General features: G+C 40.8%; 2 protein-coding genes across 9 annotated transcripts in view; one reads left to right on the top strand and one right to left on the bottom strand.

Moving 5' to 3' along the window:
- The window catches only part of b3galnt2 (beta-1,3-N-acetylgalactosaminyltransferase 2), a 37,195-nt gene extending 28,648 nt beyond the window's left edge, over positions 1–8,547 (top strand). For 2 of the 3 annotated variants that reach the window (XM_072559372.1, XM_072559384.1), the window contains 4 exons: positions 423–545; positions 1,837–1,996; positions 3,285–3,341; positions 3,874–8,547. In XM_072559372.1, the coding sequence (XP_072415473.1) occupies positions 423–545; positions 1,837–1,996; positions 3,285–3,341; positions 3,874–4,005 (472 nt within the window). In that variant the 3' untranslated portion in view covers positions 4,006–8,547. Of the gene's footprint in view, positions 1–422; positions 546–1,836; positions 2,939–3,284; positions 3,342–3,873 lie in introns of all 3 variants that reach the window. The other variant, XR_011954921.1, reaches the window with a different exon arrangement.
- Positions 7,064–27,735, bottom strand: part of tbce (tubulin folding cofactor E) — a 57,234-nt gene continuing 36,562 nt past the window's right edge. For all 6 annotated transcript variants that reach the window (XM_072559361.1, XM_072559326.1, XM_072559317.1 and 3 more), the window contains 6 exons: positions 23,846–23,998; positions 20,341–20,494; positions 11,913–11,981; positions 10,827–10,886; positions 10,027–10,118; positions 7,064–8,806 (listed from right to left, as the gene is read on the bottom strand). In XM_072559361.1, coding sequence (XP_072415462.1) covers positions 8,717–8,806; positions 10,027–10,118; positions 10,827–10,886; positions 11,913–11,981; positions 20,341–20,494; positions 23,846–23,998 — 618 coding nt within the window. In that variant the 3' untranslated portion in view covers positions 7,064–8,716. The remainder of the gene's footprint in view (positions 8,807–10,026; positions 10,119–10,826; positions 10,887–11,912; positions 11,982–20,340; positions 20,495–23,845; positions 23,999–27,735) is intronic.

The following is a 27,735-nucleotide window of genomic DNA, read 5'->3' as shown; positions in this document are numbered from 1 at the left end:
GAAATGGGATCAATATTTACCCCTCAAACAACACCTACAAATAATATCAGATCAAATATTGAATGGCTGTTTGTGAATGCCCTGTATGCCAACTGTCTCCAGTGCTTCATGTGTTCTAGCAGAACCTACACCAAAGGAAGCACTTCATTTTTTAAGGATTTTGGGACATCTTAACGTCGTGACAGGCAGCATAGACATTCAAGTCTTTTCCTTTTAATTATATTACTGTGATGGTGCTTTTCTTTGGGTAACTTAAGCACTTGAAACTTAGGAGTTTTCCTTGAATATACACACCGACACACACGCGCGCACACACACACACACACACACACACACACACACACTCTCTCTCTCTCTCTCTCTTACTGAAAGCTTGTTTGATAATATCACGAATTCTGATTCTGCTTTTACCTCACAAACAGGTCTGTGGAGACAACGAGTTTCAAGCTGCTACTAAAAACAGATGATGATTGTTATGTCGATGTGGAGGCAGTACTAGAGAGAGCCGGAGAGAGACTGGGAGCTACGAATGTGTGGTGGGGAAAGTCAGTATCTGTGTATTCGTGACAGCTTTATAAGTCATTCAGTCATTCCAAGGTAGAGATTTGCAGGGCTAGTGGCACTAGTGTTGGAACCATTCACATCATTCTTTTGAACAGCAATAATGATGATAGCTGAGTGGCCTTTTGCACTGCATACATTTGTTCTATAATTTGACTCTGTACAGCTGTTATTGAAGATCTGGCTGTCTGCATGTTAAAGTCACTGCATTTTCTATTTGTTTGCCTGAATTACTGGATAACTTGCCTGATGAGCCACTTTTTTTCTTACCAGATATTCCTGGGCATTAATTTGCATAAGTCTGAATATTTATTTATCTCAGACGTTTTCTTAAATGTGATCTCTCCTTTGTTCCCTTCTCCCCAGCTAGTCAATAAATTATTTTGTAGCTGCGGATTAACCTCACATCTTTCATGTGCTGTTACTGCTTTCTTTTATTTGTCTTGCTATCCCTTCCTAGCTAAATGGTTTCATGTTCAAAGAAAGCTTGACAGATCTCAATATCAAATGCCCAGGGACCTCCACCACTCGATTTCAGTGGAATGTGTTTCCTGAGAATTTGATAAGTACCAAGTGGAAAACCAGTTGAAACTGATGTGATACGTTACTCACCTTAACATAAAAGACGTGGAGCTTTGGAGTAATATGACCAAGGGAGTTAATTTATGAATTAGAACATGAAATGCTGGAAGCACTCAGCAAGTGAGGCAACATCTGGAGAGAAAGAAAAACAGATTTAATGCTTCAGGTCAATTACTTTTTCAGAACTGGAAGTTATTAAAAATGTAATAACTTTTAACCAAATACAGAGCAAAAAAGGGGGATGGTGGGGAAGAACAAAAGGGAAGGAGTGTGGTATGGTGTAAGGCAGGACGAATTAAAAGGCCAAAATGCTGGATGCAAGAGAAAAGTAGTTGATAATTACAGAGGTATCTGAGGGAAATGTTACAGAATATTACAGAATGTCCAAGTGGAAGTGGACAAATAAGTTTTAATATAATTAAGTTCATACAGCAAGGCTGAAAGGCTTATATAAAAATACCTAACCTGTTGTTTCTCAAGCTTGTGTTAAACTTAGAAATTGTTAATCAGCAAAATCTTCCCAATTGCGAGGGTAGCTCATTGGACTGAAGCATTAACTGTTTTTCTCTCTATGGTAGCATTTTCTGTTTGCACTGCAGATTTATAGCATCTACAGTAATTTACAGGTGTTTTTTTAAAAAATTTGTTCAGAAAGACCTGGCATTCATTTATTTCCACAAATGATTTCCTCAGTTTCAGGCAGAATTGGGCAGTGGATGGAAGCGGGAAGTGGATGGAGCTGGAATACCCAAGTCTGGTCTATCCGGATTTTGCCTGTGGTTCTGGTTATGTCGTCTCTCACAACTTAATTCAATGGCTGGCAGAGAACGCCAAGACACTAAAAGTCTATCAGGTGTTGGGCACTTTGTGGGTTTTAACTGGCATGTGTATAACGTGGTTGAAAAGTATTCACTGGTTACTTGAATCCATTTTACCAATAGAGCCATTTTTTGTCTTAGCAATTCCTAGGGTCTGTATTGTTCCTCTTTTAGTTACATAATATAAGTTGTTAATCAAAGCAATGAATCTCTATCAGGTGCTTTACAACTGACTCAGGCAGGAGAGCATTAGTTAAAAGCTATGGGAACCAGAGATTCAGTCATATGGTCTTTTCAAACATGTCACATAAGAAATATGAGCTAAAGTGGACTATATTTCCCCTTGGATCCCAATATGCAATAAAATAATGGCTGATCTCCTCCATTTTTCCAAAGGGTGTGAGACTAATTGTGTGTTGCTAACTACAGCTATAGACAGGGTAGATGGTAGAGTCTCCAATGCTTTTAGCAACAAATGACTGAACAGGAATATCTCCTGCTCTTGCCACTTGTCAGTGGTGTATTGGAAGGCTTTGAAGAAGGATACTTAACCTATTTGGCCACAACATAAACACATGTTCCTTGGCTATCATGCCATGGGTGGGGTCTCAAACCTGGAGATTATGGCCTCAGAAGTAGGGATGCTACTTGCTGTATTATAAAACCTCCTTCCAGACCACATCAGTAAGAAAATGAAAGGTACTAAAATGGTAAAGAACTTTGAATTGAGAGATTGAAGTCTGAAATGTTTTAGTAGTACAAGAAAAAACCTTGCTGTCACTGCATTTCTTGCATGGTATATGGGAACGAGCAACATCCTTTGTATCTTACCTTTTCAGACCAATAATCTAAGGAACATATTCTCTATGGACAGTTTTTCTTCTAATTAAGATCTAACTCAGGCTGTTGCATTTGTGGCATCTCAGGATATGGGCAAGGCCAACATATTATTGCCTATCTCTAGTTGCCCTTGAGAAGTAAGTAGTGATCCTTTTTGATCTGGGGAGGAATTACTCTCATGGTACTTTTAGGTGAGAGTGCTTTTGACTCGATGTTTATGGAGGAAAAGGGATATATTTTCAAGTCAGAATGGGTGAGAGTTAGAGGCAATGGTGTCATATGCAGCATCTGCCCTTGTCCCAGGAATGTCTCAAAGATTGTTTTGAAGGATCATCTTCACTGTTCATGTTTGTTGATACAGTCACAAACTTTTTCTGAGTGAAATTGCGAAATGAGAAAACTTGTGTAATTCATATTGTAATCAATTACATGCAGAAAATATTGGATGTGTGAAGGACTCTCTGATCTGTATTGTAACTGTAGGGTGAAGATGTCAGCATGGGTATTTGGATGGCTGCAGTTGGACCTCAGCGACATCAGGTGAATATTCAACATTTCTACTGTTGTTTAGTGTGAGTCTATAGAGTTTTACTATGTGTAAAGTCAAGAGTCCCTTTCCAAAATAAAAGCAAAATTAGGCATTTGAGGCAGATTTTCACAGTACCTGTACATGTTACTTTGCAATATTGCAATGTAAAACACAGCATCATACCAGAGTCCAATTGGTCTATATTAGTGTTAGTGCTTCTTCCACCCAGTCTTTATCTCAACCAACTTTCTTAATGTGCTCAAGTAACCCATTAAATTCATCAATTCTATTTGCCATAGTATTGCAATAGTAATAAGTTCCTTATTTCAGACGGATTAGGATATGGAAGTGTCACTGAATTCCTGACTGGATTTATTAGTGACACTCTTATTTATGGCCCATCCTTTTAGATCTCCACGCAAGTGTATCTTTCACATTCATAAAAGCCTTTAACATCTGCTGTAACTTTTCTATTCTTGACTTTGAATCTATTGTAGCTTGTACTAAAACGTCCACTTATTCTTCCATCCTCCTGCTGACAAGGATCCTCGCTGGCTGTGTGAAAAGAAATGTCTGCACGGTGCTCTATCATCCCCACAGTACTCTCCAAAGGAGTTGCTTGAGTTGTGGAAGAACAAGGAAGAGTGTGGAAACCCTTGTCACTGTCAAAAGTGAGATTGTCAGTGAATTCTCAGCAAGTCAGAGCAAATGTCAAAGATCTTTTTGGCTCGGGTAATCTTGACTGTGAGTCAGAACACCATGCTTTGTTTCATCTGTGGTTCGTCTTTTGTCAAAAGATGAGGTATCAATCTTGACAAACCCAATAACCGTTGGATTGAAATGACTGTGTTCATAAAGGAACAACCTATCTTATCTTCTAATTCCACTGGCCCTGTGGACTTTTAACTGCTACTGAGCTTGCACCATTTTAATTTTGGTTCTGAGCTGGTACTGTTCCACCAGTGTCATTGGCTAGACATGGCCTTTGTGGGTGTTGCAATTTAAGAACTTAACAGAAGAAAAAAGTTGAAAAACCTTCATATTTTTGCAAGTGAGGAAAAAAGTGTTCCAAATCATTTTCTATTCTCCATATTCCACCACATTAATTAGATTCAAGAAAAGAAGTAAACAATATGAGCAGGAAATAAATAATGATTCAGGAAGGAAGGAGTGGAAAATGTTTTAAGCAATCAATGTAGTAAACTGGGTAAAGTACAAAACACCGAATTTAATGGGTATACACCTTAATTGGCAGTATTCCCCAGAGGCCTTAATTATTTTTGTATTGTGGTTACCAATGACTTAATGAAGAGAGTATTATATATTCAAACAAATATGTTGATAACACTAAATTAGGTGATAGAGGTGGGTAACATTGATGCACTCAGTTTGTAACTTTAAGACTACAACTAGGAAAAACCAGCCAAATGTGAGCTCATGGTAGGCAAGTGATGAAAAAAAGCAAATGGGTGGTCAAGGTTTGGAACGTATTGCAAAGAAGCTTTGAATTTCTGCAGTGCAGCTTGTAGATTTTACCAATGCTGCCACTATGGTGAAGGGAGTGAGTACTGGTGATGGATGAGGTGGCAATCAAATTGCTCCTTAGTACTGGATTTTTGTCAAGTTTCTTAGGTTTTTGGAGCTGTAATGATACTGGTAAGTAGGGAATATTCCATCATTCGCCTGATATGTGCCTTTTAGGTGGTGGGCAGGTAATGGGGAGTCAAGATATGAATTAATCACCACAAAATTTCTAGCTTCTGACCTCTTGTAACTGGTCCAGTTCAATCTTTGGTCAAACTTGATTGAATTTTCAGAGGACGTAACCAAAACGATTGTCTACATCAACTTTAGTAAAGGCTTTGACAAGGTTCCACATGACGGATTAATTAGTAAAGTTAGATCACATGGGATTAAGGGAAAACTTGCCAATTAGATGTAAAATTGGCTTGATGTGGGAGACAGAAGGGGGTTGGTGGAGGGTTGTTTTTCAGACTGGAGGCCTGAGACAGGAGTGTTCCACAGGGGTCAGTGCTGTGTCCAGTTTTGTTTGTCATTTTATATAAATGATTTGGATGAGAATTTAGGAGGCATAGTTAGTAAGTTTGTAGATGACATGGTATAATCAACTGTGAAGGTGGTTATCCAAGATTGTCCCAACTGATCAAGATCCCTTTTGCAATCGGCTGAAAAGTGGCAGATGGAGTTTAAATTTAGCAAAATGCAACACCATGCATTTATCTAAATGAACAAGGGCAGGATTTGTACAGTTAATGAGTAGTGTTATAGAACTGAGACTTAGGGGTTCAGGTAAATAGTTCTGTGAAGTTTCCATCACAGGTAGGCAGGGTGGTTATAGCATGTTTGCCTTCATTGCACAGACCATTGAGTAGAGGAGTTGGGACATCATGTTGTGGTGATACAGGACGTTAGTGAGGCCACTTATGGAGTACTATGTACAGTCCTGGTTGCTCTGCTACAGGAAGGATATTATTAAATTGGAGAGGATTCAGAAAAGACTTACGAGAATGTTGTTTGAGTTATAAGGAGAGACTGAGACCTTTTTTTACTAGAATGTAGGATGTTGATGTGTTACTTTATAAAATTGTGAGGGGCATAGATAAGGTGAATAGCAAAGGTGTTTCCCCTTAGGGTGGGGGAGTTCAAAGTTAAAGTTAGAGGTCATACTTTTAAGATGAGAGGAGAAAGATTTAAAAAGGACATGATTTCTTTTTAAACACAGTGGTTTGGATTTATGAATAGGAAAGGTTTAGAAGGATATGGATCATACAGTCAAGTGGGACAAGTTTAGTTTGGGAAACGTAGTCAGTGTGGACAAGTTGGAGCGATGGGTCTGTTTCTATGCTGGATGACTGAGTTAGGCTATTCAACTCAACGTGGTGCCTAGACCTACCCTGAGGAAGCCTGGCTCACTTTTTGAGAGGCAACTGAGATTAGGACAGCCAACCCCTGCTGCTAGGGTGAAGGGACTCAGGATATTTACATGGTACATGGAATGGTTCAGAAGTGATCTTCTTGAAAGACTTATTATCTTCTCAGGAAATAGTAAAGTTCAATATTAGCACAAACCGATGAGAAAAACTTTAAGCTAAGACAAAAAGTGCCTACAAATTTACCAGCTTCATACTGTGAGGGTGGTAATTTACAATAGCCTATTCAGCAATGAGGGGACGAACGGGATGCTGGTGGCAGCTTTGTAAACATCAAGTTTGTTGGGAAGTGTGTCCTTTGCAGATCAGCAAGTTAAGAGTAGCAATTGGACTGGATGCCAGTTTGCTTCAGTACAAATTCTTGGTTGGGTCTTACACTCAGGGCCAGTTTATTGGAGATGGAACAACCCTACATGAGATGGAACTTGTTGGAACTTCACACTAGTTTATACTGTTGCACTGCTGGTGGATCCTGATTAAACAGAAGGCTGTGCTTCTGGTTGCATTCATACCACATCACTAGTAGCTCCTTCTCTAAGGAGTGAGCTCCTTTCCTTGCCTTTGATAATGTGATGATATGTAACCAGACCAGATATAGATAACTTTCCTTCAAGGTGATGGTCATTCACGTTGCTATAGGTGTTGTACAAAATGCAATAGAACTGTTTCATAATTATATAGGACAATGGCAATATGCATAAGTTGGGCACTTCGTCTTCAGTATAATGCAACCATATTGCAGTTTCAGAACAGTAACACTAAATAAAGGAATAAAACATGACTCCAGCAAAAACCTTTTATTATATTTGCATAGGTTCTTCATACAAATATGTATGAATGTCAAATGTAATTCAAACTCTTGGAATCCACAACTTTTTACATAAGACATCTTTAAATGTGTAGGAGACTATACGTCCCAGAGAGAAAGCATTGAAGGGGAGTAATATTCTACACGTTCTGAGATGCTTTGAACCCTAGATGTGATATACCTAAACTGGAGGAATCTGTGAAGAGACCTACCTTGGAGTTCAGGCAGCACTTGATTAGTTTATAGGATCTGAGGCTACAGGCAAACTACAAAAAGCAACAGGGGTAGGAAGATCAGTTTTTAACTGTTATTTTTACTGTTCTAAGTTTGGATTCCCCCCAAGATGCAAATATTTTCTTTGTTTTATTTTTCACTCTCTCAAATGTCTGTCTCTCAACATCACACAAGGAAATTGAGAAGCATAGGAGAGACCAGACTCCAGTGACACATTTAATGCTGAAATATTCTAGTGCTAGGAAGTTCTCTTAATAGCTAATGCAAAACTCCCACCTTAGGACAATTCACTTTTGAGGGCTGTGGTAAAGTCTAGAATTGGATTGTGTGGTCACATTAATTTTTGTTAACATCTGTACATGTATACCTATAATATCAGTCTACTTAATTAACTTTCAAAATGACATAGGGATGTATACGATGTAAAAGTTTCAATTTATGGTCATTCCCACCATAAAATGTAAGTTATTCCTAACAGCTTCCTCAATTGCTCAAACCTTCTGACAGAGTGCTATTTTACACTGGATTTATAAATATATCGCTTCTCCAAAAAGCTTTAAAAGGAGAATAAAGTGTTTATGTTCTATCACTCCTTCAACAATTCCCTCTGCTCCATGCAATGTGGCTCGGAGGACAAGCTGCTTTCAGCATGAGTCCACTCTGCAATCACCGCCAAGACAGTTCCACTTTAACCCAGTGTGGTTTCATAATGTAGGGGCAAGGAGGAATTTTGGATATGGGAGTGCATTCAGCCAAGAATTATCTAAACTAATCTGCAGAAGGTATCTGGAGTTAAAATGCTTGTTAAGCTATGAATCAGAGTCCAAGCCATTAACATTAAGGCCAAATGCCAGAACTATCAAAAGACACAACACTGAACCTTTCAAATCATTTCAAGTTATTGGTGGTTCAGAACTATTACTGTACAAACATTGCTGGAGAATGAGGTTAACCACTGAAAATCTGCATTAGGACAATCAGTAAATATTTGGTGTAATCGTTAAATAAAACATGTTAATTTTCAAACTGTTATAAACTGCATCTTCCAGATTGTTTATCCTGTAAAGATAAATTGAGCTTTGTTTTTTTTACCAAAAACAATTAAATACAAAGTTGAGAGTTTTGATGCAGGTGCAAATTATAACGTGGACATTGTAAAATCTACATCACATTCTGTAGCTTCAAGGCTGGCACTAAATAAAATTGCTGTCCACTGACCGACAACTAGCCAGCATTGTTTTAAATGCAGATGTAAAGAAGTACTGCTTCTAAAGTTGCATGTATCGGATCACATTCATCTTGAATAGTGCTGAGATCCTGTTAAAAAATACCTTCGCTCAAGGCTCTGCGTTATGGTTCCTTTCCTTTATATGTAATCAGCTAGCCACTGCAGCTACCATCGCACTAATATACAGTCTCCACTTTCTATTGAGTAGTATGAAAGAGGCTTTAGGTCGTTATCCATATCTATTTCCACATCCATCTAAGAAAAAAAATTAAAAATCAGTCCTAGAATTACTAAGAGCAGAGAATACCACACATACTTGTGTAAAAGTCAATTCCTGAGACCAAATTTTAATTCCTCGAAAGTATTAAAATCCAGTTTCTGCCATTGTCCATACCTCTTTATGGCAATACATCAGCCAAACATTCTCAGGTTGAAGATGTACTCACAAATCCACCCTCAAAAGGAGCTAAACAGACATGTGGAGCTGAACAGCCAACTTTGAATGAACAGCTTTGGCCAAGAGCAGGTTTGACTTCAATTAGCAAGTAGTGACTAGTAGAGTTGCATTTTTCAGGGAATGACTTTTCCACGAGATCTTCAATGACTAAGGAAAATCAGTACACCGTATATACACAAAAGAATTTTGTACCGTCACTGAGTTCTCATCAGGAACTCAGTTAATTTCTTCAACAATAATCTTAAACATAATAGATATTTGCAATGATACAGCAATAAAACGTTTAAAACTGAAATACAAAAAAAACTTTATAACACTATTGTAAAGTGTTGCTTCAGTCTTGCTACTGCCTAAATGAGGCATACTCAAACAATTGTATTCCTGGTTCAGAATCTGGCTGCTACCTCTGCGTGCTGATGCATAGGTAGAGATTCACCCACCTTTCCATTAACAAGCAGCTCTCCATGTCTTCATCTACAAACAATATAATCTAGTGGATAAGCCTGTGACATTAACTAAGTAGCAGTTTGCATAGTTTAGATTTTACAGACTGGAAATTGACAAGCACAAGTTTATTGTTAAACAGAGTTGTAGGACGGGTAGGAGTGATGCTGCTAATACTATTGACTGACTTTGCTCTGTCTCCCAGGTTAGCTTTTACTCCTGAGTCAAGTTTATGTATCCTCTTGAACTCCTGCTCACTTCCAAATATAAACTGCAGGAATTGCAAAATGCTGAAAAGGGATAAAACCACCCTACTTGTGACACTGAGTGAAGACATGGCCTGACCCTTTCCTAATCGAGTCTGTTTGAAATCAACTGTTTTGGTAAATCCTCAAGGTCAATTCCTGCTCAAGAATGGCTCAGCAAATCAAAGAGCGATGTCATTCTTTGAACAACCAATTTTTGTTGTTCATCTTATTCCATTAAGAGTTTAATTTTGCTTTTCATTCTAAATCTGATTATGACTAAAATAACTGAGTGAAATAGGCTGACACTTTAAGATGGAACATCTCACCTTTGAGCTGATGTATGTCAATTTTAGTTCTGTACCCGGAATTTTGAGCAATCGATGGAGCAGCCCCCTTACTTTCTGAATGGTCATGGAGTCTACGTCAGCCGGTAAAACACAAATTTCAGTTTATTAGCAAGTAGTCCCAATAACAGCATAGTCTTAAACAGTCTTACAATGTTGTAAAAGTTCTAAAGTGCTTCACAAAATGACAATCTGATAAATTCTGGTTTAAGAAATATTAGGGCAGAACTTGATCAAAGAGGTGAATTTTAGGCATGTATTAAGAGAGAAAAACAGAGATGTTGAAGGAGTAAACTCCAGATCTTAAAATCTTAAACAGCAAGAGGCACAAACACCACTGATAGAACAATTAGAATTGTGAATGGAGAAGAGGTCGAATTTGAAGCAACTCAAATATCATTGGAGATGGTAAGACTGGAGGAAGTTAGAGTGTGAGAGAGGGTTGTAGGGGCTGGAGGAAGTTAGAGAGAGAGGGAGGGTTATAGGTACCAGAGAGAGTTAGAGATGGAGGGTTTAAGGTCTGTCAGAGGTAAGAGAGAGAGGGAAGGCTGTAGGAGCTACAGGAGATTAGAGACAGAGGAATGTAGGATCTCAAGGTGGTTAGAATGAGGGACGGTTGTAGGAGATGAGAAGGTTACAGAGGAAGCTTGTAGCAACTGGAGGAGGTTAGAGAGAGAGAGGGAAGGTTGTAGAAAGTTACAGAGGAGAGTAATAAGATGGTTTATGGTAAGGAGGTGAAATTAGTTTGCTTTTATTTTGTAGATTAGAAATTTCTTTCTTACCTGGCAGTTTCTTCTCCAAAAGCTTTTGGTCTGGGTTGTCTGGGCACCTAATGGTCAAAACTGTTGAGGTAAATTAGTAGTCAATTTTGTCAAATCTGTCTTAGCACTCACTTCATCTGCTTCTCTGGGCTATGCTGAGCATGAGAAAGAAACAAGTTGCAACCCTTTCTTTCCAAAACAAAATAATCCTACAGTTGTTCTGGATGTTTGTTAAGAGCAGTGGAATCTCTAATGTCACTGTCCATTGCTCCAGTCTACATCATGGTAACAGTGTTTGTTGCCACAGCAACTCAAAACCCCCTGAATGAACTGTAACACTGCACCACCACCATCCCAAGGCCATTAGTTTTATATGTCCTTTCTGTTTTTCTGCACTAACCATAACAAAGTTTTTTATAATTTTAAAGACCTTTATTCAGTCACCCTTCAACCTTGTCCTTCTTAGGAAAAATTCCCCAAAAGTTGAAGACTTTCCTGAGAGTTACAGCCTCTCAGTTATGGTATTAGCTTTACTGGCAGTCCCTTGGTTGGGAACGGGTTTTGTTCTGGAATCTGTTTGCATGTAAACAAAATGTATGTTGGGTCTTTAAAACTAAACCCCTGAATTATGTCACATTTTTAAGTATAAACGTTTGTTAAGTCACACATTCATAAACTGGGGAACTCCTGATTTTTTTTGGAAATTCTGCAGTGTGTCTGTAACCCTTTTGTAATATGGAAACCAGAACTCTGCATAGTACCCAGTGTCTTTTAATTTTTAGTTCAATACAAGGTTAACACAACCTCTCAAATCTTTGTTCTGTTCCTGAAGAAATGAACCATTGTGTCCCTTTTAACTGCCTTATGAACCTGTATCACTACTTTAATAACTTGTGCATCTATATTCCAGACATCTCCATCTTCTATCCCATTCAGAACTTTATTTTCTCAAGGAGTACATAGCCACCTTATTCATCAAAACAAAAGTGTATTAACTTATATTTCAACTAGCTTCCAAAGTCAGTTTCACAAAAGGAATCAATTGTTTTATGCCAAAGAAGCTTTCTGGAATAGCTTAAATCTCACTGCTGATGAATGTGCTCTCACCTAATAGCTGATCCTTTAGGGCAAACAACTTTTGTTGCTCCATTTCGGAAACTTCAGGAGGTCCAAACTCTGTCCAGGAAGAAGAAACAAGAAAATACTGTATGCTGATGCTCACTTCAACATGAAACAGTAATGATCAGCCCAATTTTTGACAACTGTTTTACATTTATTTGCTCTCTTTATGCTGAAACAAAAGTTTGGGTTAATTTGGCCGAGTCTGTTTTATTCCCTGGATGTTCAGTGAAGTGGAACCACTATGAAATGGAGTGAATATTGATGCCATCTTGTCAGCCATTCAGCTGGAGACTGGGTGTGACAAGCAACATGACTTGCAGGACAACTTTGTAAATAGATAGTTCGCTGGGTATATGACTAAACAACCTCAATTACAATTTCAAGATCAGTCCCAGTGACTGATAGCAATGTGGGCTCTCGGTTTGATTGATACATGAACCACCCAAATATATATAAAATATTTATATATTCTTCCTGTAATTTTAAAATAATAGATGACAACAGCCCATGCTCATCCAGTTCAAATGATGCAAACTTCAGTAATCAGGTTTTAGAATTAAGTAACATAAGTTTTAGAGCTATTCAAGAGGGATACATTATTAGATACTAAAATTTTGTCTAGTTTCTCCCATTCTAGTTCTTCTTCATATTCCATTACTATTCTCAAATGATCAGAATTAAACACATGACTCTACGTGTAGTGTCATTCACTCAGACTTAATCTAGAACGTTTTAAAATGCATTAGCATCGCCTTGGCCACTGAAAAATATTGTGCACATTTTCTTTATTCATCTTGGAGAACATATTACTAGAACTCACCATCTATCTCGAGATGAGCAATAAAGGTGGTGGTGTCGGTGCAAACGCTAAGCAATCAACCAGGGAGGTCTAGATTTTTGAGCGAGTGACGATGATGAAACTACAATCTGTTCCCAAATCGGGAAGATGGGTGATTCGGAGGCGAATCTCAAAGGATGGTGTTCTCATGTGCCTCCTTTCAGAATTTTATAACACAAGGAAGATTCAAACAAAAGAACGCTACCCTGAAAAGGACAGCCTTCACTTCAAACAACACAGTATCACAATCATAGAGTCAAGAGTTGTACAACATGGAAACAGACCCTTCGGTCCAAGCTGTCCATGCCAAACAGATATCCTCAATTAATCTAGTCCAATTTGCCAGCATTTGGCGCATATCCCTCTAAAGCCTTATTAGTCATATAACCCTCCAGATGCCTTTTAAATGTTGCAATCGTACGAGCTTCCACCACATTCCAGACACGCATGAAAAAGTTGTCCCTTAGATCCCTTTTATATCTTTCCCCTCTCACCTTAAACTTTTGCCCTCTGGTTTTGGATTCCACCACCTTGTCTATTCACCATATCCATGCCCCTAATGATTCTATAAACCTCAATAAGGTCACCCCTCAACCTCCGACTCTCCAGGGAAAACAGCCCCAGCATATAGAGTCTCTCTCTATAGTTGAAATCCCCTCCAATCCTGGCAACATCCTTGTAAAGTTTTTCTGAACCCTTTTCAAGTTTCACAGCATCCTTCTATGGGATGGAGACCAGAATTGCACACAATGCTCCAAAAGTGACTGAACCAATACACTGTAAGCCAACTCTTATATTCAATGCACTGACCACGAAAAGCAAGCGTACCAAACACCTCTTTCACTATCCTATCTACCGGAGACTCCAATTATGAAATTGCACTCCAAGATCTCTTTGTTCAGCAACACTCCCCAGGAACTTCCCATTAAGTGTACAAGTCCTGCCCTGACTTGCCTTTCCAAAATGCAGCACCTCACATTTATCTAAATTAAACTCCATCTGCCATTCATTGGCCCATCTGATTAAGATCCCATTGTAGTCTGAGGTAACCTTCTTCGCTGTCCACTACACCTCCAAATTTGGTGCCATCTGCAAACTTACTAATCATACCTCCTATGTTCACATCCAAATCATTTATATAAATGACGAAAGCAGTGGACCCAGCACCGATCCTTGTGGCACTCCGTTGGTCACAGGCAACCCTCCATTACCACCCTTTGGTCTTCTACCTTTGGGTCAGTTCTGTATCTAAATAGCCGTTGTTCTAACGCTACTAACCAGTCTGCCATGAGGAACCTTGTTTAATGCCTTATTGAAGTCCATAAAGATCACATCTACCACTCTGTCCTCATCAATCTTCTTCATTACATTTAAAAAAAAACTCAATCATGTTAGTGAGACACTATTCCCCATACAGAAAGCCATGTTGACTATCCCTAATCAGTCCTTGCCTTTCCAAATACATATAAATCTTGTTCCTCAGGATTCCCTCCAACAACTCGCCCACCATCGATGTCAGACTCACTGGTCTATAGTTCCCTGGCTTGTCCTTACCACCTTTCTTAAATAATGGCACCACGTTAGCCAACTTCCAGTCTTCTGAGACCTCACCTGTGACTATCGATGATACAAATATCTGAGCAAGGGGCCCAGCAATCTCTTGCTTCTCACAGAGTTCGAGGGTACATGTGATCAAGTCCAGGAGATTTATGCATTTTAAGACGTGCAGCACCACCTCCTCTGTAATATGGACATTTTTCAAGATGTTGCTATTTATTTCCCCATGTTCTAGATCTTCCATATTCTTCTCCACAGCAAACAGGATGCAAAATACTCGCTTAGTATCTCACCCATCTCCTTCACTTCCGCATGTAGGTGGCCTTGCTGATCTTTGAGGGGTCCTATTCTCTCCCTAGTTACCCTTTTGTCCTTAATGTATTTATAAAATCCCTATGGATTCTTCTTAACTCTATTTGCCAAAGCTATCTCTTGTCCCCTTCTGCCCTCCTGAATTCCCTCAAGTATACTCCTACTGCCCTTATACTTTTCTAGGAATTCTCTCAATCCCTGCTATCTGTACCTGATAAATATTTCCTTCTTATTCTTGACCAAAACCTCAATTCCTCTTGTCATCAAGCATTCCCTACACCTATCAGCCTTGCCGTTCATGCTAACAGGAATATACTGTCTCTGGACTCTCATCATCTCACTTTGGAAGGCTTCCATTTTCTAGCTGTCCCCTGATCTGTGAAGATCCGCCCCCAATCAACTTTTGAAAGTGCTTGCCTAATACTGTCAAAATTGGCCTTTCTCCAATTTAGAACTTTAACTTTTCGATCCAGTCTATCCTTTTTCATCACTATTTTAAAACTAATAGAATTATGGTCACTGGCCCCAAAGTGCTCCCCCACTGACACCTCAGTCTAATTTCCTTGTCTTTTTGCCCTGCCTTATTTCCCAAGAACAGGTCAAGTTTTGCACCTTCTCTAGTAGGTAAATTCACATATGAATCAGAAAATTTTCTTGTACACTCTTAAGTTCCTCTCCATCCAAGCCCTTAAGATTCTATGGCAGTCCCAGTTTAGTTTGAAAAGTTAAAATCCCTTACCACAATCATCCTATTATTCTCAGATAACGGAGATCTCCTTTCCAATTTGTTTCTCAATTTCCCACTGACTAATTGGGTGGCTATAGTACAATCCCAGTAAGGTGATCATCCCTTTCTTATTTCTCAGTTTCACCCAAATAACTTCCCTGGATGTATTCCCAGGAATACCCTCCCTCAGTACAGCACTAATTGTATCCTTAATCAAAGACGCCACTCCCTTGCTCTCTCGCTCCCCTTTCTATCCTTCCTATAGCATTTATACCCCAGAATATTAAGCAGCCAGTACTGTCCATCCCTGAGCCATGTCTCTGTAATTGCTATGATATCCCAGTCCCATGCTCTCAACCATGCCTCGAGTTCATTTGCCTTAGCTGTTGGCATTTTGCATTGAAACAAATTCTAGTAATATTCCTACACTTGCTAATTTGTGGTACCTGGAGTAATCCAGATATTACTATCCTTGACCTACTTTTTAAATTCCTGCCTAACTTCCTATATTCTCTCCTCAGAATCTCATCCTAAATTGTTTGGTCTCTCTCGCCTTTGAGAACATTCTGCACTGTCTCTGAGATATCCTTGACTCTGGCAGCAGTGGGACAATACTCCATTCTGGTGTCTCACTGTTGGCTGCAGAAAGGTCTGTCTGTGTTTCTGACTAGAGATACCCCAATCACAATCCATTGCTTGGAACCTGGCATACCCTCATTACATGAGAGCCAGGCTTGGTACCAGACACCTAGCTGTTTGTGCTACATTCCCCTGAGAGTCCATCACCCCCTACATTTTTCAAAACAGCATACTTGTTTGAGATGGGAATAGCCACAGGAGACTCTCCTGCAGATAAACCAAACCTATTGTCAGGTAGGTGGGTTATCTCCCTCATTGCAAATGCCATCCATCACAGTCCTAGCTCCTGTAAATTCCTCACTGCTTCTCCCATGTCCACAGGTATTTGAAAATCAAACAGCAGAGGCAGTAGCTGTGAAGGTTCACTGCTGGGTCGGAGTTCTTGTTCGGTTGATTCACCTTCCATCATGTGGTCGCTGCCTTTGTCTCCCATTCTTCTTTTTTAAAGTGCCATTGTTGTGTTCTGTTTTCCTCCAAAGTTCCAAAACAATGCAACAGCTTATAAAACAGTAATCACTGCTCCTAGAATTCGAGGAAATCAGCTCCAACACTGAAAATACTTCAAAAAAGGAGCAACTCCTACTGTCACAATTTTTTCCTGTCCTCTATCTTGGATTACCCATCCTTATGAAAATGGGTAATTGAGGAATGTCTGGATAATTCCCATAACAGTTGGAGATTGGGGAAAATCTAGACCTCAAACTATAGAGGGAGAGTGAATTTAATAAAATGTCAGTATGGTTTAATGAGCTGCACTTCCACTCCTGAGCACAAATTTGTAGAGCCATGTCCCACTCTAGACTACCAAATATGTTATCTGGGCTGGCATTCCAGTGCAAAATGAAGTGAGATGAGATATTAAACCAAAGTCCCCAAGTAGGACAAGCAATTTATGAAATTGCTCCATTGCTTTAGGTCTTTATACTCTTAATACTTTGGACAGCACCAGAGACCCAGGTTCAATTCCAGCCTCAGGTGACTGTCTGTGTGGAGTTTGCACATTCTCCCCGTGTCTGCGGGGGTTTCCTCCCACAGTCCAAAGATGTGCAGGTCAGGTGAATTGGCTATGCTAAATTGCCCCATAGTGTTAGGTGCATTAGTCAGAGGGAAATGGGTCTGTGTGGGTTACTCTTCGGAGGGTTGGTGTGGACTTTTTGGGCCGAAGGGCCTGATTCCGCACTGTAGGGAATTTAATCTAATCTAATCATAAATGAGAAAGCTGTCTTCAGTAAAACTTTAATTCCACCTGGAGATGAGTTAAAACACAGTCTGATAGCAAGAATGGGATAAATGAAATGAGGGCACACTCATTCAACACTACAGTAGAGGTAAAGCACAGCTTACTGAATGTAAAACTTGTACAAATGGGCATTCCCAAAAAATGGGCAATGATTGGAAGACCCAAATAACTCACTGGTAAAATAAACCCAATGGTAAAACACACCAAAACCACTCTGAAATCACAAACAGCCACAAATTATGAACTATGATCAGCCATCAATGCACCAAGCTTTTTTACAATTTAAAGCAGTGGGTACACAGGTCAGTAAAAGCAAGAAGTTACATTTAGGAAGCTGCAAGGGACATTCAGTATTATGCTACATAGTGTTGTATTGAATTCTCTCTTTTGGGGCAGTGATGGAAGAGTGGGGTTCCCCTGGACCAGTAACCCAGAGAGCCAGGTAATGATCTGGGAACTAGGGGTCACATTTGACCAGGGCAGAATACAGTTAAAGAAATCTGGAATTAAAAGTTGAATGATAAGCATGGAATCAATGCAAATTGTTTTAAGAACCTCATCTGGTTTGCGAGATATTGTGTAATAAGATATTATGTTATAGGCTCTCTCTATTAACTCACTCAACAGCTCACTATATTCATTAATACTGGGTTCACGTTCATTTATTCATAACTCTTTACTAACCTCTTATTTAGTATAACATGGTTTCATTCATTCATTCATTTCATTCATAGAACCACAGTTCTGTAGTATTAAAATTTAAGAACAATCCTTTCCAACCCATTACAGTATTTCCACACCTTATCAGCATTCAGAACAATACCACCCCCATCAAGTCTCCACAAAACATTATAATATTAATCAGCCTTTACCAACTATCTCCTGGACCTGAATAGATGAGTGCCTGTTAGACACCTTTTAACGGGGGTATTACCTCTTTAAGAAAGTAACTGACAAAACAGCACATGCATGAAACTGCATGAATGAAAGAAACCCATCCTGGCAAATAGTAACTAAATTTCACCACATGGCTGCAGTAATCAGTTCGGTATCCTTTATTCTTTTTTATTATGATTTCTAACTTAATAAAGCATATAGGCTAGTATTTTTACCAACATTTACTAATTTAAAGGACAAAAGGGCTCACACCATCTAATTATGCCAGCAGACCAGACATCCCATCAGAAGTAACAGCCAGCATTTAGCTTGTTTTAACCCATCTGTCTCCCAGGATGGAAGTCCTTCAAAGATTTATGTACTATAGATAACAAATGTAATACCATAGTAATAAGATTTTAATATATGTAGGAACTGTGCATAAAGGGGCACTTGTAAGAACTGTATTTTAGGATTCTATTGCTGCCTCGAACCTTTGCTGTGATTGCTGAATAAAGAGGCTATTTTCGCCACTCACTGATTTCGGTCGTTATTTGAACATGATCCCACAGGTTCAATAATGTCCTCAGGGAAAGAAATCTACTATCCTACCTGGTCTGGCCTACATGTGGTTCCAGACACACAGTGAGGATTCCTGACTGCCCTCTGAAATGGCTGAAAATTGTATGAAACTGTGAAAATGTAGTCTCAAAGATGTGAAGCCGGATCTGTCTCTGCATTCTCCAAAGGCCCCTAACATCACAGGTGTTAGTCTTCAGTCAATTTGATTCTCTCCAAAAATATCAGGTCAGAAGTGGATGCCCAGTGGAGTTCCGTAGGGAACACTGTCGGGCCCACAACATTTCTTGTGCTACAATAACGATCTGGACAAAGGAACTAAAGGCAGATGACACAAAGATGGGTGGGAGAATAGGTAATGTTGAGGAAGCGGGAAGGCTGCAAAAGGATTTAGACAAAGTAGGAGAGTGGGCCAAGTAGCAGCAATTGGAATACAATGTGGAAAATGTGGGTTATGCATTTTAGTAGGAAGAATTGAGGCATAGGCTATTTTCTAAATAGGGAAAGGCTAAGGAAATCTTAAACATGAAGGGACATAACAGTCCTAGATCAGGATTTTCCTATGGTTAACATGCAAGTTCAGTTGGCAGTTAAGAAAGCAAATACAATGTTGGCATTTATTTCGAGAACAGTAGAATACAAGAGCAGGGATGTACTGCTGGGACTATATAAAACACTGATCAGTCTGCATTTGAAATATAGTGAGCAGCTTTGGGCCCTGTATCTAAGGAAGGATGTGCTGGCTTTGGAGAGGGTGCAGAGGAGGTTTACAAGAATAATCCTTGGAATGGAGGGCTTGTCGTATGAGGAGCACTTGAGGAATCTGGGTTTGTACTCAATAAAGTTTAGAAGGATGGCGGGGACTTCTGATTGAAACTTACAGCAACATCGAGAGGCCTGGATAGAGTGGACATGAACATGATACTTCAACTATTAGGAGCAACAAGGACCTGAGGACACAAAATAGCGGAATCCCCTCCATATGAGCACTGTGGGTCTACCTACAACAAATGGACTGCAGTGATTGAAGAAGGCAGCTCAGCACGACCTCCACAAGGATAACCGGGGTGGATAATAAATACTAGCCCAGCCCAGCCACTGATACCTACATCCTGTTAGTGAAGAACAAAAATGTTGTTTGATAGCTCTCATTCCTCTGACCCATTCCAGAATGTTACAATTCTGTGACTAAGCATTCCCTTGAGCAAAAGAATACATTTAATACATATAAAACATTTGTTCATCCTTATGTTCACTAAATCATGTCTCAGTGGTAATCAAAACTAAACCTTGTCTAATTAAACAGGAAGATTAAATATCCACACATTTGCCTAATGCTGGATGACCTTCTGCTGTCTAAAGACAAGAAATCAGATTTCCTAACACCAAATTACTCATTCAAGTCTGTTCTGTCAATTAGCATCCTAAGATCGTTTTGCTTTATCATTTTTACAAATCTCTTATCCAACAGAAATCAATTTCAACCTTGAAATTTTCTATTCAGTCACGCAACTCCTATCTTTGCAACCTTAACAGCTTTTTGGAGAAGTTATAAATCAAAGGGGAAGCTGGTTGGTTAATGTAATCAGGAAAGGTCAGACAGCAATCTGATACATAAAAACACATTATCTAACTATTTACTCACTCTCAATGAGTGACTGATATCTAGGATGCTCAGCACAGAATTCCTTATTAGGCCTGTTTTTCTCAGGATCCTGGTGTCCTCCAGCCTTCAGCCAGTCCTTCCCAAATTTCTTGCGATAGTCTAGCTCTGCTCCCTTCCTTTCATCAGCTGAAATCTACACCAACATTTGAATGTAAACAAAGAAACAGAGAATATTAACGTATAAGACACAACACCAAAACATGTAACTCATACGTCTTGAACAGTTAATTGGAAGCTTTACACATTCAAGATTGCAAGTCGATAAAAGTTTTCTCAATTACTTTCAGTCATAAAGTTTCATTCAAATATTTTCTTAAAAAAAATAGAAGTTGTCTCATTTTGCAACCGAATGCTTCTCTGGTCACCGGCCTGGGAAAACTATGCCAACACCGACAGCAGGAAACATATGGCAGAGATTTAATGGCTTCATGGGAGATAGAGTGTTCTCCAAGTGTGTCAAGGCAGGAGACAGTCTGTACCAATTTAAAAGCAGAACATAGGATGGGGAGCAAGTTTTGTTTTGCAGTGAACCCTGTTTCATTAATTCCTCTCTTCCACATCTGGATTAATTTTATGGAATCTCTTCCTCTCACGTACATGCTGGGAAAGTCACAATAAAAGAAGCTTTATTGGCTTGAACGGCGAAGATATTATACCAAATATTGTTTCTATTTCCATATCCATAGAACTCCAAAATAAAGTAGATTGGCTTAATTCACTCAGTGGCACTTAACAGTGTGTGGCAACTATAAGACTGCCTGGTTATACAGAACACTCACATCAAAGCCTTTTTTCAGCTCAACTGACATAATCTAGTCTTCAGGTATCTATCAATAAACAATTTGATTATTGTATATAATTATACACACAGAGGTAGTAGCAGCCTGAAGAGATTTGAAAATACAGCCCTTGCAAGTTGCAAAGTATACTCTTCAACCTCACTACCATAGAATATACTTCCAAATAAACCTGTTGGACAATAACCTGGTATTGCGTGAGTTTTAACCGTAACATAGAATAATATGACACAGGAGGAGGCTATCCAGTCCTTGTTGCCTATGAGAGCTTTTTTTGGGGATAATCCAATAAAGTTCTGTTCTTTCCTCATTATCCTGTTAATTGCTCCGTTCAAGTATTTATCCAACTTTAAATGTTATTATTGTATCTGGTTTCATCCTTCTTCCAGACAGCACACTCCAGATCACAACACCTCAATATGTACAAAGAAATGTCTCCTGGTGTCACCCATTCATCTTCATTCCATGTTCCCTGGTTACTAATCCTCCGAACACTGGAAACAATTTCTCTTTATTTGCTCTATCGAAGCCATTCAGAATTTTAAACACTCCCATTATAGGCCACAGGATACTGTGTGAGGAACAAACACATCCTAGGCTACATAACGCAAGGTCATGACTCTGAGTTAGACTAATGATACATCGAATGACATCACATATGCTAATTAATGAAATTTCCGTAAGAATAATAAACACTAATGCTTTCAAACATGCAAATTTGTTCCAGGTGCACAGCAATAAACTGTCAACACCAAATATGCAAAATTAAACCTTCATTTTGTTGATATTTAAACATAGCATACATGTTCCAAATATCATAACAAACTTCAACTTATGCTGGTTGGGACTATCAAGTCCCAAATTAATTGTCATAAGCAGGAACTCTTTTCTTGTAAAGGGAAGGTTTGTGATGATGTGAGTTAAGGATTTGACAAGGTTGATGCAGAGAAAAAGTTTCCACTTGTGGATAGTCACTAATAAGGTGGAACAGTCCATCTTCCGCAGCGACACTGGCACCACCCCCCACCTTTTCCTCTGCTACATCGATGACTGTATCGGCGCTGCCTCGTGCTCCCACGAGGAGGTTGAACAGTTCATCCACTTTACCAACACCTTCCACCCCGACCTCAAATTCACCTGGACCGTCTCAGACTCCTCCCTCCCCTTCCTAGGCCTCTCCATTTCTATCTCTGGCGAACGAATCAACACCGACATTTACTATAAACTGACCGACTCCCAAAGCTACCTAGACTACACCTCCTCCCACCCTGCTTCCTGTAAAAATGCCATCCCATATTCCAAAATCCTTCGTCTCCGCCGCATCTGCTCCCAGGAGGACCAGTTCCCAATACTGAACAACCCAGATGGCCTCCTTCTTCAAGGACCGCAATTTCCTCCCAGACGTGATCGATGATGCTCTCCACCACATCTCCTCCACTTCCCGCTCCTCTGCCCTTGAGCCCCACCCCTCCAATCGCCACTGGTCCTCACCTACCACCCCACCAGCCTCCGTATACATTGTATCATCCGTCGTCATTTCCGCCACCTCCAAACGGACCCCACCACCAGGGATATATTTCCCTCCCCTCCCCTATCAGTGTTCCGAAAAGACCACTCCCTCCGTGACTCCCTCGTCAGGTCCACACCCCCCACCAACCCAACCTCCACTCCTGGCACCTTCCCCTGCAACTGCAAGAAATGCAAAACTTGCGCTCACACCTCCCCCCTTGGCCCCAAGGGATCCTTCCATATCTGCCACAAATTCACCTGCACCACCACACACATCATTTACTGCATCCGCTGCACCCGATGTGGCCTCCTCTATATTGGGGAGACAGGCCGCCTACTCGCGGAATGTTTCAGAGAACACCTCTGGGACACCCAGACCAACCAACCCAACCACCCCGTGGCTCAACACTTCAACTCCCCCTCCCACTCCACCAAGGACATGCAGGTCCTTGGACTCCTCCATTGCCAGACCATGGCAACACGACGGCTGGAGGAAGAGCGCCTCATCTTCCGCCTAGGAACCCTCCAACCACAAGGGATGAACTCAGATTTCTCCAGTTTCCTCATTTCCCCTCCCCCTACCTTATCTCAGTCCCAACCCTCGAACTCAGCACCACCTTCCTAACCTGCAATCTTCTTCCTGACCTCTCCATCCCCACCCCCACCCCCACTCTGGCCTATCACCCTCACCTTGACCTCCTTCCACCTATCGCATTTCCAACACCCCTCCCCCAAGTCCCTCCTCCCTACCTTTTACCTTAGCCTGTTGGACATACTTCCCTCATTCTTGAAGAAGGGCTCATGCCCGAAACGTCGATTCTCCTGTTCCTTGGATGCTGCCTGACCTGCTGTGCTTTTCCAGCAACACATTTTCAGCAATAGTCATTAATAAACTCAGTAAGGAATTCAGAAGAAATTTCTTTACCGAGAAAATAGTCAGAATGCAGAACCCGTTATGAATCAGGAGAAATTGAGTTGAATAGCCTGGACATACATAAAGATGATCTGGATAAGCGTACAAGGGAGAAAGGAGCAGAGGGATACACTGGGAGGTGGAATGAAAAAGGCTGGGAGTAGATTCTTGTGGAACATTAACATCTGTATAAACACACAGCTATTTGAAAAGGTCAGTTTCTATGCTCTTACAGTTCTATTTAATTTGGTATAAAGACACTTACCTCTGTTTTGTTTAATACATTCAGACGGTCTAGCTTTGCAATGATAAGCTGCCGCACTGTCTTTGCGTTCTTCTCACGCTCCACCATCGCGTAGTCACTAAATTTCAGCTGTTCCAGGCTCTGGAGCTTGTTTAACTCATTCACAGTTGAAAACTTGAGAACACAAAAAGACAGAGCTCCCTGTAAATTTTAAGCAATTACATTTTCCTCCAGCAAAACAGTGCACAATAATTCAGAACAGTGTAGCCTTCTGGGAAGAATAAGAACAGATTTCTCGGAGTCTGATTTCCCGGCATTTGTGAAGAAATTGGTTATTAGCAAATTTCTCAATTTCATTCTCATAGCTACTCAACGAATACGGTGTTACTTGGAAGATAGGAGGAGGCCATTCGGTCCTTTAAATCTGCTCTGCCATTCATCAAGATCATGGCTGATTGTCCAACTCAATAGCCTAATCTTGTTTTCTCTCCTTAATCTTTGGTCCCATTTTCCCCAAGTGCTATATCCAGCTGCCTCTTGAATATATATTCAATGTTTCGGCATCAACTACTTCTGTGGTAATGAATTCCACAGGCTCATCACTCTTTGGGTGAAAAAATGTCTCCTCATTTCTGTCCTGAATGGTCTACCCTGAGTCCTCAGACTGTGACCCCTGGTTCTGGACACACCCATCAGCGGGAACATCCTCCCTGCATCTACCCTATCTAGTCCTATTAGAATTTTACAAACCTCTATGTCCCCCATTCGTCTGAACTCCAGTGAAACAATCCTAACCTAGTCAGTCAATCGCTCCTCATAGGTCAGTCCCACCATCCCTGGAATCAGCCTGGTTAACCCTCACTGCACTCCCTGAAGAGTAAGAGCATCCTTCCTCAGAAAAGGAGCCCAAAACTGCACACAATATTCTAGGTATGGCCTCACCAAGGCCTTGTACAACTGAAACAACATATCCCTGCTCCTGTACTCGAAATCTCTTGCGATGAAGGCCAACATACCATTTGTCTTCTTTACTGCCTGCTGCACCTGTATGCTCACCTTCAGCGACTAATGCCAAAGGTTCATTAAAATATTCTCTGTAGTTAAAAAATATAAAACATAAATCAGTATTTTCCAATGACAGCAGAAAATGAATGACTTGTCATAATCAGTTAGAATACATCTGCAAGCTCCCCTCCAAAATACTTGCTATCCTGACCTGGAAATACATCACCGCTCCCTCAGTGTTACTAAGTGGAACTCCCTCCTTAAGGGTATTGTGGGTTTACTTACACTAAATAGAGGTTCAAGAAGGCAGCTCACCACCACATTCTCCATGGCAACTAGGGACAGGCAATAAATGCTGGCTAGCCAGTGACACCCACATCACATCGTGGGCAGAAATTTATATTGCTGTGATGGGGAAGGACGTTGAAGTGAATGGAATAGACATTGGTCAAAGTCAAGATCTGGTGACATGGTGTAAATGTGAGTTCATGTATTGTTGTATGAGAGAAAAGCAGCTAGGATCGGTTGGATAATGTCACAAATGGTTCCAGTCCCTTAGGTTCTAAGTCCTCCCCATCCTTTCAAAACTGCTGCTCTCACTATTCCCCTTAAAAAAAATCTCAATTCCTGTGTGCCAGCCTTTTCAGAAAGACTGGGACCTGAAAACAAAAACATGTAAATGAAGACATTTAACACGATAACAAAACAACCTAGAACAAGCCAAACAGAGACATGCACAAGAATTCCTAGAAGCATAGCATTCCAACCGGAACTCTATCAACAAACACGATGACTTGGAGCTGAAAATGTGTTGCTGGAAAACACATTTTCAGCTCTGATCTCCAGCATCTGCAGTCCTCACTTTCTCCTACAATGACTTGGACCACATTTACCACCCTCTGAGAAAAAGAACAGGAAATGACATCACCACAGGAACTGACCAACACAAAAAATAACATCACCAACAGAACAAAACCTAAACACACGAATAGAAAGTGGGTAACTAATACCAGTGCTTCACTGGAGGCTCACTGGTGATGTTACCTAGTATGGTGATGAAATGTCTGAAAATGAACCTTCCAGCTCAGCAAACAAACCTACATCCAGAACCTCAACCTGAGCTATAAATCTTCTCAAAACTCGATAGTAAGGTGGTGTTTGGAGCACTTTCAAGTATTTTTTTTGAAGATGATAACTGTATGGGCAAGTAGAAAGCTGCTAATGTAGGTAAGGTGTTGTACTTGGCCAAGTGTATCTATAGGCAAAGTGAGGACTGCAGATGCTAGAGATTAGAGTCGAGGCCGTGGTGCTGGAAAAGCACAGCAGGTCAGGCAGCATCTGAGGAGCAGGAAAATCAACGTTTCGTGCAAAAGTCCTTTATCAGAAATAAGGCTGAGAGTCTCAGGGGTGGAGAGATAAATGGGAGGGGGGTGAAGCTCAGAGGAAGGTAGCTGAGAGTGCAAAAGGTGGATGGAGGTGGGGGTAATGGTGATAGGTCAGAGGGGAGGGTGGGGCGGATAGGTAGGAAGCAAGATGGACAGGTAGGATAGGTCATGAGGGCGGGGCTAAACTGGATTGGAACTGGGATAATTTTGGGGGGGGGGGGGGAAAGAGGGGAAATGAGGAAACTGGTGAAATCCACATTGATGCCATGGGGTAGGAGGGTCTTGAGACAGAAGATGAGGCATTCTTCCTCCAGGTGTCAGATGGTAAGGGTGTGGCGATGGAGGAGGCCCTGGACCTGCATGTCCTCAGCAGAGTGGCAGGGGGAGTTTGGTCACGGCACGGTGAGGTTGGTTGGTGTGGGTGTCCTAGAGATGTTCTCTGAAGCACTCTGCAGGTAGCCGTAGAGGAGACAGCATCGGGAGCAACGGAGACAGTAAATGACACGTGTGGAAGTGCAGGTGAAACTTTGGATATGGAAGGCTCCTTTGGAGCCTTGGACAATTGTGATGGGGGAGGTGTGGGCGCAGGTTTTTCAATTACTGTGGTGGCAGGGGAAGGTGCCAGGAGGGGAGGGGAGGGGAGGGTGGGTTGTTAGGGAGTGTGGACCTGACGAGGTAGTCGCAGAGGGAACGGTCTTTACGGAAAGTGGATAGGGGTGGGGAGGGAAATATATTTCTGGTGGTGGAGTCTGTTTGTAGAAATGACGGAGGATGATGCGATGTATATGGAGGTTGGTGGGGTGGAAGGTCAGGACCATGTGAGATTTGTCCTTGTTGCAGTTGGAGGGGTAGGGTTTGAGGACGAAGGTACGGGAAGTGGATGAGATGGGCTGGAGGGCATCATCAACCAAGTGGGAGGGGAAACTGTGGTCTTTAAAGAAGGAGGCCATCTGGTGTGTTCTGTGGTGGAATCGGTCCTCCTGGGAGGAGATGTGGCGGAGACAGAGGAACTGAGAATAAAGGATAGCATTTTTGCAAGAGGCAGGGTGGGAGGAGGTGTAATCCAGGTCGCTGTGGGAGTCGATGGGTTTGTAGCAAATGTCAGTGTTGAGTCTATTACCATTGACGGAGATGAAGAGGTCTAGGAAGGGGATGGAGGTGTCTGAGATGGTCCAGGTGAATTTAAGGTCAGGGTGGAATGTGTCGGTGAAGTTGATAAACTGCTCACCCTCCTCGTGGGAGCACGAAGTGGTGCCGATCCAGTCATCAATGTAGCAGAGGAAAAAGGTGGGGAGTGGTATATTCAGGACATGATCAGCAGTAATTTCAAGTAAAATATTGACAATAAATTAAATTGGTGGCTGATTGCATACAGATGCTGTCAGTCAATAATGCAACAAGGGATGTATGTATTGCATTCTAAGTGGTCTAGCTTGGCTCAAGTCTTCTAAGATTGTGTCATGATTCTTATAATTGATGTGGAATTTGCAATTAACACTTTAATCAACATCTAATGTGGTT

The sequence above is a fragment of the Chiloscyllium punctatum genome, chromosome 3 (assembly GCF_047496795.1).
Source record: "Chiloscyllium punctatum isolate Juve2018m chromosome 3, sChiPun1.3, whole genome shotgun sequence".
NCBI lineage: Eukaryota > Metazoa > Chordata > Chondrichthyes > Orectolobiformes > Hemiscylliidae > Chiloscyllium > Chiloscyllium punctatum.
This window is presented reverse-complemented; position numbering and strand designations above follow the sequence as displayed.